A 13,079-nucleotide genomic window follows, 5' to 3' on the forward strand; every position below is an offset into this window, starting at 1 on the left:
AAAATATTTAAAAGCAAGTTATAGGAAATAAATATAATTAATATTCAACTGACTTTCAATTTCTGTGTATTGTCTTAGTTATGTCAAGCTTAAATTCTTCGCGTCTTGGATTACTAATATTTGGATAATTTTTATTTGCTCATATACAAAGCACTTTTCAATTGAGTTTCGAAAGTAATCCGGGATTCCTTTGATTTTGCTTTAAATCTGTCTCTGATTGGTCTAGAAAACTCGCGCCACCATGCTCCCAACCAATCAGACGCCAACCGATACCCAACCGTGACTTGGTCGCCTGCGTTTTCCCGCGCTTTTGTTCGTTTGTCTTTTTACCTTGAGTCTTCAATAGGCTGTTGTGATTACTTCAGTTTTGGTTTTACGACAATCAATTAAAAATACTCCAAATCAATAAAATTCCTGTTTTTGTTTTCGCATGATTACTCATCTCCTTAAAAAGGAAACGGCCCCTCAGTCTCCGCAATTAGGTTGAACACAAGATATTGTAATTTGCACGTATACTGACTAAACGTTTTTTTTTAAATCACTCAACGGGCACTATCTATTTTTAATAACTATAAAATAAACTGCACAATCTATTTAGTCTTTTTAGCTATACGTTGTAGCGCTGTGATTGCTCCTTTGTGTAAATGATCTTTTTTAGAACATCAAGAAAATAATGTCTGGCTTGTTTGAGTAAACCTTTAAGTTCTAGAATTCCTCCTAAAATGTACTCGGCGTTGATGTTGTACTCATCATGAGCGAGAACAAAACGGACTTCTTTTCAGCGGAATCGAGTTCGCCCTGTCAGGTAACAGAGATTGTTTAGTCAGAAAGAGTACACTCCATTCTACACAACAAAACAACAACAATTTTTACAACAACAGCAATGAAGATTTAGCTAAAACACTGAGATAAATAAGATGGCATCACAAAATATATCAGTTTCGAGTATTTCAAGTCTTAGTTTCCCTTGCATGCATCGATAACTGACTACAATTTCATTAGCCTCATGTTGTTATACTGGGTTACCTCTTGTTCTGTGACCGCATGTTAGAGTTAATTTCTTTTTCCTTAACATGAAAAATTATAAGTGATGTAATTATTCCTGGATGGGACACCAGCTCTAAGCCTGGGCCTGGGTGATACTAGGTGAAGAGAGGTACTGTGAGAGGGTAAATGTCTTGCCCAAGAACACATCACAATGTCATTAGAGACCAAGCCATGGCTCGAACCCAGACCTCTCGATTAGGTGTGCGGTAACTTACCAGTCCGTCGCCACTTCTCCCAGTAATAAAAGATACGTTTATAAAACAAAACAATAATTTGATAATGGTATTTTCATAATGTGATAACGTTGCAAGAGAAGAACAACAGAGCATGCCTCGGTTCACCTTCATAAGCTGAACTTGAACGAGCAGAAGACGGCTGTTGATATCCAGTGGATCCAATGCTAATCCTTTCCTCAGGTACTCTTCCCCCTAAGAAAACACATAATTTCACGCATCAAATAAACTGCTCAAATTATTCACTTTTCATTTACAATCCGTGTCAATCTTCCTCTTCCTTAAAGCATCCTTGTTTTTTATCGGTTTATTCTTACCATTTTGTTGCTTTTCGGATCAATATCAGTATCTGGGCAACTGCCCACCTACCCCTCCCCTAACTCAACAACAGTCAATTGATAACAAGTTCGGGTTACTGGTGGGTTAGGGGAGGGGTAGGTGGGCAGTTGCCCAGGTACTGATATTGATCCTGCTTTTCTAGATTGCAAAACTACCATTTTTCATTCCTTCACATTTACAGTAGGTTGTCACATCGCGGCTAAAAGACCATTACTTGAAATACAAACGACCGACAAACGATTTCCTCACCTTTTTATTACTTTTTCGGTTCCATTTTTTCCCTTTTTCCTCAAAAGCGGCCACAAGAGCATCTTCCAAGCGAGAAGAAAGGTATTGGGTCTGAAGGTGTTAATTTTGTTGTCTTTATATATTTCTCTTCTGCTTTCTGGACTCAAGAAAGAAAGAAATTTCTGAGTGATCACGTGATTGGATACAAAGGTTGAAGTATGGGACGCAGGCAATGGAGAATTTTGCTTTGAAAACCAGGGTTCTCCGCAAAATCCTGCTGCAGCTTAGCAGAGGTTAATTTTCCACCATCTTCCTACCTTTCGTTTTCCAAGCTTCTCCAAAACGACTCCATGAAAGTAATGCAGTGTGGGTTGTTGGGTCTGAGGGATAGCGCCTTCTCATACTGTGCATCCGCTTCTTTCCATCTGCTGGTCACTCTAAACAAGTGCGCCAGGTTAATGTTGCCGTCTGCACTGTTTGGTTTGATTGACAGCGCTTTAAGGTAGCATTTCTCAGCTTCTTGTGCTCTATCTGTGCCAAGATATGAGACTTGAGAGGAAACGTAGGTTGTATGTCCATGAACTGGTTCAAGATTTTACACGCTAGGAACTTTTATAAAAAAATTTTAATTGAGTGTCGAAAGCAATCTATCATCGCCCTGATTTTCCTTTTTTCGCTCTGTGATTGGCCCAGAAAACTTGTACCACCACCTCAACCAATCAATTACAAATTCATACCAGTAACGACTTGGTCGAGCGCGTTTTCCCGCCCTTCGGGCTCTATGTGATATTCACTTGTTTCGGATTGGTCATTGAGATAACATTGGCTTTGGTTTTACCACCTTACCTGTGTTCAGGAGCACTAGACCCAGGTTCTCCCAGGCTGCAACGTAATGTGGTCTCAGCCGCAAGGCCTCACGGTAATATTTTTCACATGCCAAAAGACCCTGATGGAAAAAAAAAAATTCACCATAAAAGCTAAAATTTATATCAGAGAAATTCAGGTCTTTCTACAGTAGGAGACAAACAAGCACTAGGGTAGAGATTTAATCTGGCAAATTTTGCAGAAACTGCATTAAACAAATAGCAAAAACCATTCCGTAAGTTGCAATAACAATCCACGACTTACATTCTTAGAGTACAACAAACACAACACTATGAGTGTTGGCCGTTCGAAAGTGGTGTTTAGTGCCTAGTCCTATGCGCCAACTTTATAGCTCACTTACTACAAAACACTAAATCTCCATTCAAACCTTCTTTGCAAGAACATTTCCAAGCATAACGTGAATCTTAGCGTTAGTGGGGTTCACTTTCAGTCCTGATCGGGCCAGCGCTTCCTTGTTCAGCCATTCTGAATTGCGGCGTACTGTCTTTGCAGCGAACAACAACAGAAGGCTGTGGACTAAAACCATACCAGTGGCAGAAAGACCAAAACTCCAACTTGTACGTGAAGTTTTTTGCACTAACATTTTATCAGAGTTCTAAAAACGGAAAGGTAAGAATACTGTGGTATTAACTGCATTTTTACTACACTGTAACAAAAATCGTGGGTTGAAAAAGAAAACATCGAGATTCCATTTGTTTCTAGCAGAAAAGTACTTAAGAGATCTTAAGCGATTTGAGCACTAAGTTAGTGGCTGTCCCCTTCAAACTGATTTGCTGCGCGGACTGATTGCAGACACGGAATCAACCTCGTTTCCAGGCCCTCCTTAGGAAAAGAACTTGTTCTGAACAGAAATCAGGGCTCACCTCATGTGTTGAGGAATCTTCTTCCACCTTTGTTTGGGTTCCAAACAAGATTGAGATTCCAAATGGAACCAAAATGCAGAGTCCCATACTGGGAATGTAAAGAATTCTCTCGGCGACAACAAACCCAACGGGCAAGAAGAGATTGGAAGCTGGTAGAAATGGTATGATCAATAAAGCCAATGAAAACATCACAACTCGTCTTCTTTGTGGAGACTCGCACTCATCCTGCAAAAAATCAAAACAAACAAAGGGATCCAGTTGACTTCTGATACACTGACCAATCAGGAGACACGCACGTGCGCAAGCGGCCGCGAGATTAAATTTTCCCGCTTTTTTAAAGCCGACAATACTTTCTGACAGTTTCTACTCACCATTTTCAGTCCACAATGCTGAGACTCTGCATTCCTAAAATCATCTTTTAAATGAATATCATTTTCATTAGAATCTAGTGGCTTTGAAGAACTTTTCTTAGACTTTCTAGGTATAGTTGACGGTATAGTTGAAGACGATATAGTTGAAGACGGTATAGAAGACGGTATAGTTGAAGACGGTATAGTTGAAGACTGAAGACCTGCAAGAGAACACGGAGAATAAAACTTATTGTGTCAAGAGCGAAGAAAAACTTTCTCTCTTTGTATCTTAATTATAAATCAACACTGGGAAATAACTCAATCAATCTAGAGCTCTTAAATTATATTTGAAGACATTTTATCCGTGTTATTTTGCAGAAGAAAAAGAACTGTCAAAATGAAGCGAAATAGATTTAGCTTTCCTAAAAATACTCTGCTCAAACAAAGTGAAATGCAAGTTTCAATAACACTAGGAAGCGCACGTTGAATCTCTCTTACCATAACAGCACAAACAAACAAGTATACCACTGAACACGAGCGTTTGCATATTGCGCATGTCCCACCATGATTCAATCCGGGATATGCTGTCCATGGACCAATCATAACACAGGCTGTTCGGACACAGTAGAAGTCGCGCATTTAGCGCGCACAAATAAGAGTAAGTCCTAAATCGAGTCCATACGTCAGGATGAAACAATGTGGGATTGTCGGACTCAGTGAAGGAAAGGACAAAACCTCCAGAGATGATCACAATTCTCAAGTACAGAAGAATTACAGACGCCAAGCCGAGGATGGAAAATCTTTCGACCAATCGAACGGCCCACTTTGGCCATTGTCTGAAAGTAAAGGAAAATTAACCCTGATAAGTACAGTCTTTTGGAGCGCATATCGTTTCATTGTTGTAACAACTAACATCCAATCAGAGGAAAGGTAAATATCACAAGTGGCAAGGAGATCGCAAAGTAAACAAGAAAATTGCCAGAAGTGCGGGAAAAACGTCGCAAATGAAATCCGTTTTATATCTTACTGGATTGAAGGATGCGTATTGATACACGAAGTCATCGGTATTAAAAACCTACAAAATTGTGATTCGATTCTTACCTTAATAAAACCGCAGGCGAAGAAAATAATTTGAGTAAATGTTCCCCTTTAAACTTGCAGACAAAAACCAAATCGTAAGCAATACAAACTTCTAAAACTGTGATGCCTTGTTCTTTGCTAAAGAGAGACAACACACACCAGAAGATGCACGAAGCAAGCCAAACCCTTGAATACTTCGCTGGTCTTTTATTGCTGTCCCTGTGGTCCCATCAGGAAAACAATTTATGTACGACAACAGGGCTAAGAGGTAGAACAAGGCACAGAGGATTTCTGCACGACCCACAACATTAGCTACAGCCTCTGTATGTATCGGATGAAGAGCAAAGAGCATACCACAAAGAAGAGGAAGTGATTTAGTTTTAGAACCTACGTTGCCATTTAAAATCCTGATACATGTGTGGAAAAATAACGCCGAGACAATGCTATGTAAAACCACATTGATGAAGTGGTATCCTATTGGATTGAGGCCTCCAGCGAGGAAATTCCAGCGGAATGTTAAAACAGTTATTGGACGATAAGATTTGTGAGAATCGTTTCTTTTTAACGGAATGCCCCAAAAGTCGTTTGAAAACAGGTTAGAAATTGGCGTTGATGGCCTGCAAAGAAAAAAATTACTCTAGTCAGAAATAAGGTGAAAGCGAGGGGCTATACGTTTTCAAGCGTATATCAAAATGACATCTTCCAGATAAATTAATACATCTCACCGGTATTTTTTTCTCGTTGACACGACATGAAAGGCAATATTGTTATTCATAATCGCAGAGAGCTTAGGGGAAATTTCACTTGAAAGATGGTTTTCAAGAGGAAGTTTGTTGACTGAATTTGTGAACCAGCTTTCGAAAGTCAGTATGACAATGTTTGCGAGGTATTTGTCTTCCAAATTTCTCCCCAAAAACGACACTTTCCAATAACAAAGACGATGGCCAACGACTAAAAGTCAGTTATCGTGAAATTTAAGTCATTTCTGTGTTTTGCCGACCTCTCAATTAATTGCTTTGTTTTTTTCGCATTTTTACGCAGTTTCGTGACTTTCAGTGAACCCTCGAGCCTCTTACCGAAAGATAAACAAGAAATTCGACCTAACAGGTCATTTAGAAACCTCTGTGTCGGAAATCTATTTTTGTAATGTCAGATTAGTCAATTTAAGGCAAAATTTTCCCATCCGTTTGATCTCGGAAACAGCTCATTTGAGCTTAGTGCTTCACAGCTCTATTCTGTGAGCTAAAAGCTGAATTCGATCACAGAACTTCTTGCTAAACTCTCTTCTAAAAATGAACTTTGATTAATTTCCTTTCTTACATGACAAAAATTTGCATTTCATTTTGTTATTATTAATTTTGCATGCGGTCTTTAACTCAAAGTTAAATTATGCTAAGTAGATATAGACATATTTTTATTCCGTAAGCCATGGGCAAGCAGTTGTTTCTCGTCAAGTTTGTGGACTTGCTGTTACTTTTGGAAACCTTGCATTTCACATAGTTCTAATTTCGTCAATCCGCTCTCAATCTGATATTATGTTATACTATTGAGTGACCGCAAATTAATGGTGTCAAAAGTTGTTTGTTAGGAAACCCTTTTTACATACCCGGCAGAAGGATATCAACCTGGTTTTCTTGAATCGACCGCGCAGTATTAATTCCATGATAAAAAATTTACATCTAAATGAATCCTCTTCATCACAACAGAATCTGGTTTAATAAACACGGTGGGATTATCGAAAAGAATGGCTCAGTTAAGCTGGTGGGAAAGTGCGCCTCGAGGCGAAATTAATTTAAGCCGTATGATACAAAGCTATGTTTTTTGTCGGTTCAGCTTTCAACACCATCAAAAGTTTTCCCCGCACGAGAAGCTGGGTTTTTCTTTAACCACTTTTTACCCAGTTAGAAATGTGCCTTTATCTCGGAAGGTAAAGTTATCACTTTTGGTAAACAACGAGATTAAAATTGCAGGAAAACTCTTACCTAACATCTGCGTTTGTCTCGATGACTTCGAAGTCATCATAAACAAACTCGCCGAATAAGGAGTTCAAGTAACACGCAATTGCCGCGATTGCTACCAAAATGTATGGTTTTAAAGCACTGGTGTCATTCGATAAATCCTCTGTAGCTGTTCTCCCGTATCTCCTGTTTAAATTCTGTTCACGCGCCATTCTCTTGTCTGTATTTATCACCTGGCTACACAAAAACAATTCCGAAGGAGGCAGTCCTGCTCGCAGATGTATTTTTGATACGTCACGCAACGCAGGAAAATTACGTGACAACAAAAAATCGGCTTCGAGACTAGGACGTGCAGCATTTGGCGTTCGATAAAGATGTTGATAATTGAATTATCGGCATTTCACAGAAGTGGAACAATTAAAAATATGATTATCATAATTTATATGGATGTAAAAGATATAGAAGATGCGAAATATGTCAAACAAAACTTTTATATGGAGCTCTGGAAAATCATTAACCAGCAAAATACAAAGACTGAGAAGGTTTACAAATCACATTACATTAATAGATAACTAAACTAGAAAATATAAATGTATTCACCACAAACTGTTTCCTAAAACCAACTTAATCCTTTCGGTCCCTATATCTCATTAGTAATTCTTGTTACTGTCTGCCCTACAATTATTATGATGTTGGTTTGGAGAATTTAGAATTGGATGACAAATGATCCAACAATTGATATTTTTCTTTATTCTCATCACTTGCCCACTTTAAGTTGTTCTGATATCGTAAGGAGAAATTCTGTCTCGGTCACTCCTCCAAATTCAAGGGTTAAGCTCCATAATTGTCATATTTTATGTTAAGTCACTTCTCAGATTTTTTCAGGCAAACTCTATCCAAGGGTTTTTAGCAGGAATTCTTGAAAACTTTCTGAAAAGACCCTTCCTTCATGTCATATTTCATTTCAGTGTCGTAGTCTTCTTTAACCCTTTAACTCCCAAGATCTGTTTGCTAATTCTCCCCTCTATCTGCCTTATTTCCTTTCAACTTAGTTACAAGAATTTGGTCTTAGATCAAGACAACTACTTCTACCTGATAAGTTTGAGTATTCTCAATACCTCTATGTTGGATAATGTATGGATAATTTAGAGAGAACTTAAATGTTGATCACTTCTGAGAGTTAAAGAGTTAGGCTTAAGTAGAGACCTCTTACCTCTTAATTTTATTTTCATGCCACACTGTTCCCTGTTTTGCAATGTTCTAAAGTAGACAGAAGATGGACAATTCAATCTTTTTTTTGTCCAATACATTTTTTGTAAGCTTATATACTAGAAAAAGCTTAAAAACATTAAACCCTGATTTGCCAAATGTATTAATTAGTACAATATTTGGGAGTAACGCTTCTTTAATCAACCAAGATTTCCAAGCCAAAGAAACAATAGGTATTTGTAATTGGTGGCTGGCTGAAAATTGATTATAAAAGCTTGTAATATTCTCAAGAGACAGTTGCTATATCTTCCTGCAAATATTTCCTCCTGATATCTAAAGCTTGATTAAAGAGATTCATGTCCATTCCATCTATACAAGTAGAAATTCTTGCTCGTAAAATAATGTTTTCGCTGACATAAACTTCTCCTATAAATTGATACAAAGATCCTCTGTTAAAAGCCGTTGGTTCCACAAATGAAGTATCGATGATCAGTTCAATGCCTTCATCGCACACTTTTAGTTGACTTCTTGCGATGTTATGTGTCAGTGCCCTGTAAGTTAATACAGAAATATGTCACTTAACAAGTCCAAATAATTGAGATCCATATATAAGGAAGAGTTCTAAATACCCACCCCTCCCTCCCACTTCCAGCCGTTCGTCTCCCTCACGGAAACTTCAGCTATTTGTAATTTGCTAACTCTGTTTACAAATAGAAACTTAAGGAGGAAATTCAAATGCATTTCCAAAAATTATTTGCCGGAAAAGTTTCGATAGAAATTTACAAGACCATAATTTGTGTACGAAAACTTTACGGTAGCAGTCGAAACGAACGTGAAGCAAACACGGCAGATTTGCATTTTCAAACTCCTTGTTTTTAGTAACGGAAATCAAAGGAACAAGAATAGAGACTCTGCTAAAATTACCTTCCCCATGTCCTCACAGATTTACCATCCAAACTTGCTCCCAGGTGAATCAACTCTTTAATGCGAAGTATTTGTCCACTCGAAATGCCCGCCATATTCGTCTTTTTGCAGCATGTGATAAACTGGAGAGTAGACAGGTGGAGAGAGTGGGTCTCACTGCAGGTGAGTGAAGGCACAGTCGGCACAGGTCCCCCTTAAAAAGGGTGCGTGACAATATTCGAAATATATTTGCCGAGCAAGTAGCCCAGGATTTTAAAGAAATGATTCTATGCTGAATATCGAATAGTGTTTTGGCGGCTGATTTCGACAGACAGAACAACACGAAGTATGATCGTCTAGCCACGGGTGAAACACGAGTACAAACACACACCTACAGAAGTTGTCTCCGCGTGACTTTGATCAAAATACACGCTCAAAAGACGCCTAACTCTTCAATTAATTGAGATAAACTGACAATTCTGCACGTATTCAAACCTACTAGATACAAATTAAGTAAATAAGCCGGCTTTGGGTTGTCATTTGGAGAAGAAATGTTGCCTGTTTGATCAAGTCCAACTCTTCCTAACCCCACTCCTACTGGAAATAGTTTTTGGTCCATATTGAATGCCTTTCACATTTTATACTGTCTGGTACCTGCGACTAAATCTTCAAGGTTTATGGTCGACAGAAAATTGAAACCTTCACTCTTTATAGTTTTTTCCTCATAGGTGTCTTCACAGAAATTTAAGGTATGTGTTGTTTGATCCTTAGGAAATTAATACGAGGCTTTGTTTGTGTTTTGTTCTATCTTATTTCGACATGTTTAACCACGACCGGTTGATCTGATTATGACGTTCTCATTGATTTTCGAAGATGGAGAAACTGTTACAGGGTGTTTTAAAATTCAAAAGTCTTGTGCGACCTTCTCTGCTGCCACAACTAGAAAAACTCGCTCATAAAGCCCAGGTATGTTTACTTCAGCCAGGTTTTTCTGTAATATATGCAGTCTAACGAAAGATCGTGACGGTTAACACGTTCGATTACAGATTTTGATTAATTTCCATTTTTTTTACCTGTTACTCACTCTCTTTCAGCCACGCATGCTTCTTATAACCTGTATGGACAGCCGTTTGTGTCCAACCAGTTTTACTCAAGCAGATCCTGGTGATATGTTTATTATGAGAAATGCAGGCAATGTTGTGCCACACAATCAGCTGTTTGGAGAAAACCAACAAAGTCCACTGTCAGAAAGAGCAGCTTTGGAGTTAGCAATTTCCACTGGAGTCAAAGACATAGCAGTTTGTGGACATTCAGACTGTAAGGTAGCTACACAAAACAATTTATGACCCACACCCATCTTAAAAGTGTTTTGGGAAATTCCATCGGGAAGGTGTGGGTATCAATTTTACCAGTATAAGCTCATACCCAGTCTCTAGCCATGGGTGTATTGGTGTACCCATGATCCTCTAGATTCTCCTTTTTGAGGATGCTTCAAAACACCAACAGCTGGAGACTGAACCTGGTGTTGGTCAAAACTGGATTTGTCAAGGGCAGGGACAGTTTAAGTGCCAATATACCCCCTGTGGGAGGGATGAAGAAAATTTTTGGGACAAAAAAGTTGGAAATATATTTGAATCTTCAACTGTCTGTTCAGCATCATTGAAAAGTATTTTACATTCTCTATATTGTAGGCAATGGACTGCCTTTATCACATGCATGACACCACAGACAAAGAGAAGCAAAATTCTGAAACTTCTTGGGTATCAGGTTGGCTCAGGCAGTATGCACAGTCATCACTAACAAAGTTTGAGAAGCTTGGGGTTCCTATAGATGGCAGTTCTGAGGAGAAAGATAACTTAGAGATTATGTTTGATAAAGAAAAGGATCTATCTGATGTCGATAAGCTTTCACAGGTACCTGTGTTGTTTTTTTTGTCACCTCTATGTGTACCAGTCATTCAGTTGATCTCAGTCAGATAGTCATTGGGACGGTTAGTTTGGTCTGTCAGTTAATTGGACAGATGGTAGTTGATTGGTCAGTCGGTGTGACATTCATTCAGTCAATTTACTTATCAGTCAATCTCTCTGTCAGTCTGTCAGTCAGTTAGCTAGTCAGTGAATCTGTTCTCAATCAGTCAGCCAGACTACTAGTTTGCTAATCTGCAATGTGTCTGTTCATCCTTTGTCCATCAGTCAATCTAACTCTCTTTCTGGCTGTTAGCCTACAAGACCACCAGTCCATCAGTTTGTAAGTCAGTCACACAATCAGTCAGTTAGTCAGACAATCAGTCAGTCAGTCAGACAATAACTCAGTCGGTCAGACAATCCGTCAGTCAGTCATACAATCAGTCAGTCAGAGTTAGACAATTAGTCAGTAAGGTGTTCATTTAGTCAGTCTGGCTAGCAGTGAATAGTGAGTCAGTCAGTGAGTAGTGAATCATTGTCAAGTCAGTCAGTATATGAGTAAATCAGTCAATCAGTTAGTCATTTCAGTAAATCAGTTGATCAGTCAACCATTTATTTCTATTAATTCCTTTTCTTTGTATAATAGGTAAACGTTCTTCAACAAATGCAGAATATTAGATCATACCGATTTGTACGCAATAAACTTGATGAAGGTTCAGTTCAACTTTATGGTCTTTGGTTCAACATTGGCGAAGGTGAAATGCTCTTGTATTCAAAGACTCGCAAGAGATTTGTTGTCATAAATAAAGAAACTGGATTATCGAGTTAGTGAAGGAAAATTTTTAGGTTTGACTGATACAGGAAGTTTTAAATTATGACATTGATGTTATTTTGGATACTAATAAATGATAAAGATTTCCATTGGGAGATGGGCCTAATGAAATTTTTGTCGATTTTCATAGGAGTAAAAATTAACTTGGTTCTATGAAAAATTTATGATTTTAAGTCTGAACAGAAGAGTAGTCAGGTACACCACCTAGAATTGCAAAATAACTTAGGCTCTAGGGTTGTGATGTGAATAAAGGGGGGGGGGGGAATGGGATTGTTGGTTCTTCTTCCAGTGCTTTAAGGAGTGTAACAGCTTCCAATACGTCAAGTGGTCAAGTTAGGGCTGTTTTTTGTTGTTGTTTTTTTTTGCTACCCATTCTATCACAACTCAAAGCCGTTATTTAAACGAAAACAGTAAGATTTCTTCACTATTTATAAACTTAGCCATTGATTAATAAATCATAAAGAGGTATACAGATGTGTGTTCAATTTGACTCAGTCTGAAAGAGGAAATTTTTCCTGCATGTTCAAAAATCAGAGAGACTAAAGGACAAATGTAAGGCCGCCATGTTCAGTTTGAAAAGTTGTTTGTCTTGACCAATTCCGGTCTCTAAAGATCCTGGTGGAGATTCTAAACTGTTCTCCTTATTCATTCTCTTCACGATAAACTTGAGTAGCGTGCAAGGATGGCCTCAGACCACACGCGAGGGCCTTTTGAATAAGTGCGCGACAGCTATGGTTACCGCGCGAGTATTATGTGCGAAAGCAATCTGTAGATTCATAGAGAACGAACAATTGCGACAAGACTTTCAGCTGTATTCTATAATTTCCGTGTTAAGTTTTGCGATTTTAATAGTGTTTCTAAAGACGTGGAGCAGACCACGACGGCGAGAGTAACGAGGACGCGGCGAATCAAAAGTTTCCGTGAGAAGAGAGTTCGGCTCGTGCGTTTTATGACTTTGGCCGGTATGTACAAACAACAACGTGAAGTCACCAAAATTTGCGTGTTTCGAGAACCGAAACCTGACAGTAAATTATTTATTTTCCATTCGAAGCTTAAAACTGTTTACATACATTATGCTGAATTTGGGATGCGGTGCCGTTAGAGACGTAAACAAATCGAACCATTCACGGAATTTTAGCTAAAAATTTAAATTTTTAATCGAAGTCTTCCCCGGCGTGTCCCGACAGCTTACGGTCCCAAACGTGCCCCTCATGTGTTTGGCGCATAAAAGTTTACATGTATTTATAT

General features: G+C 38.5%; 3 protein-coding genes across 3 annotated transcripts; 1 reads left to right on the forward strand and 2 right to left on the reverse strand.

Annotated features, from left to right (window-relative positions):
- Window positions 1–11: 11 nt before the first annotated feature.
- On the reverse strand, window positions 12–7,316 carry LOC131792213 (protein O-mannosyl-transferase TMTC4). The gene is given in 16 exon segments (XM_066168193.1): window positions 12–658; window positions 661–780; window positions 783–798; window positions 1,389–1,475; window positions 1,850–1,932; window positions 1,935–2,004; window positions 2,165–2,214; window positions 2,217–2,378; window positions 2,694–2,793; window positions 3,100–3,327; window positions 3,596–3,820; window positions 3,967–4,166; window positions 4,444–4,781; window positions 5,047–5,242; window positions 5,245–5,642; window positions 7,008–7,316. Coding segments are annotated over 16 exon segments (2,529 nt in total). The 5' UTR covers window positions 7,196–7,316; the 3' UTR covers window positions 12–590.
- A 180-nt stretch (window positions 7,317–7,496) lies between these two features.
- Window positions 7,497–9,600, reverse strand: LOC131792215 (uncharacterized). The gene is made up of 2 exons (XM_059109594.2): window positions 9,117–9,600; window positions 7,497–8,743 (listed from the first exon to the last, which is right to left on the reverse strand). Exons 1-2 carry the CDS (start codon window positions 9,209–9,211, stop codon window positions 8,479–8,481), a joined length of 360 nt encoding a protein of 119 aa, XP_058965577.2. The 5' UTR covers window positions 9,212–9,600; the 3' UTR covers window positions 7,497–8,478.
- A 101-nt stretch (window positions 9,601–9,701) lies between these two features.
- Window positions 9,702–12,293, forward strand: LOC131792214 (beta carbonic anhydrase 1-like). The gene is made up of 5 exons (XM_059109593.2): window positions 9,702–9,844; window positions 9,969–10,061; window positions 10,190–10,417; window positions 10,787–11,008; window positions 11,646–12,293. The coding sequence occupies exons 2-5, from the start codon at window positions 9,969–9,971 to the stop codon at window positions 11,826–11,828; spliced, it is 726 nt and encodes a 241-aa protein (XP_058965576.2). The 5' UTR covers window positions 9,702–9,844; the 3' UTR covers window positions 11,829–12,293.
- Window positions 12,294–13,079: the final 786 nt, after the last annotated feature.

Source organism: Pocillopora verrucosa, chromosome 6 (assembly GCF_036669915.1).
Source record: "Pocillopora verrucosa isolate sample1 chromosome 6, ASM3666991v2, whole genome shotgun sequence".
Taxonomy (NCBI): Eukaryota; Metazoa; Cnidaria; class Anthozoa; order Scleractinia; family Pocilloporidae; genus Pocillopora; species Pocillopora verrucosa.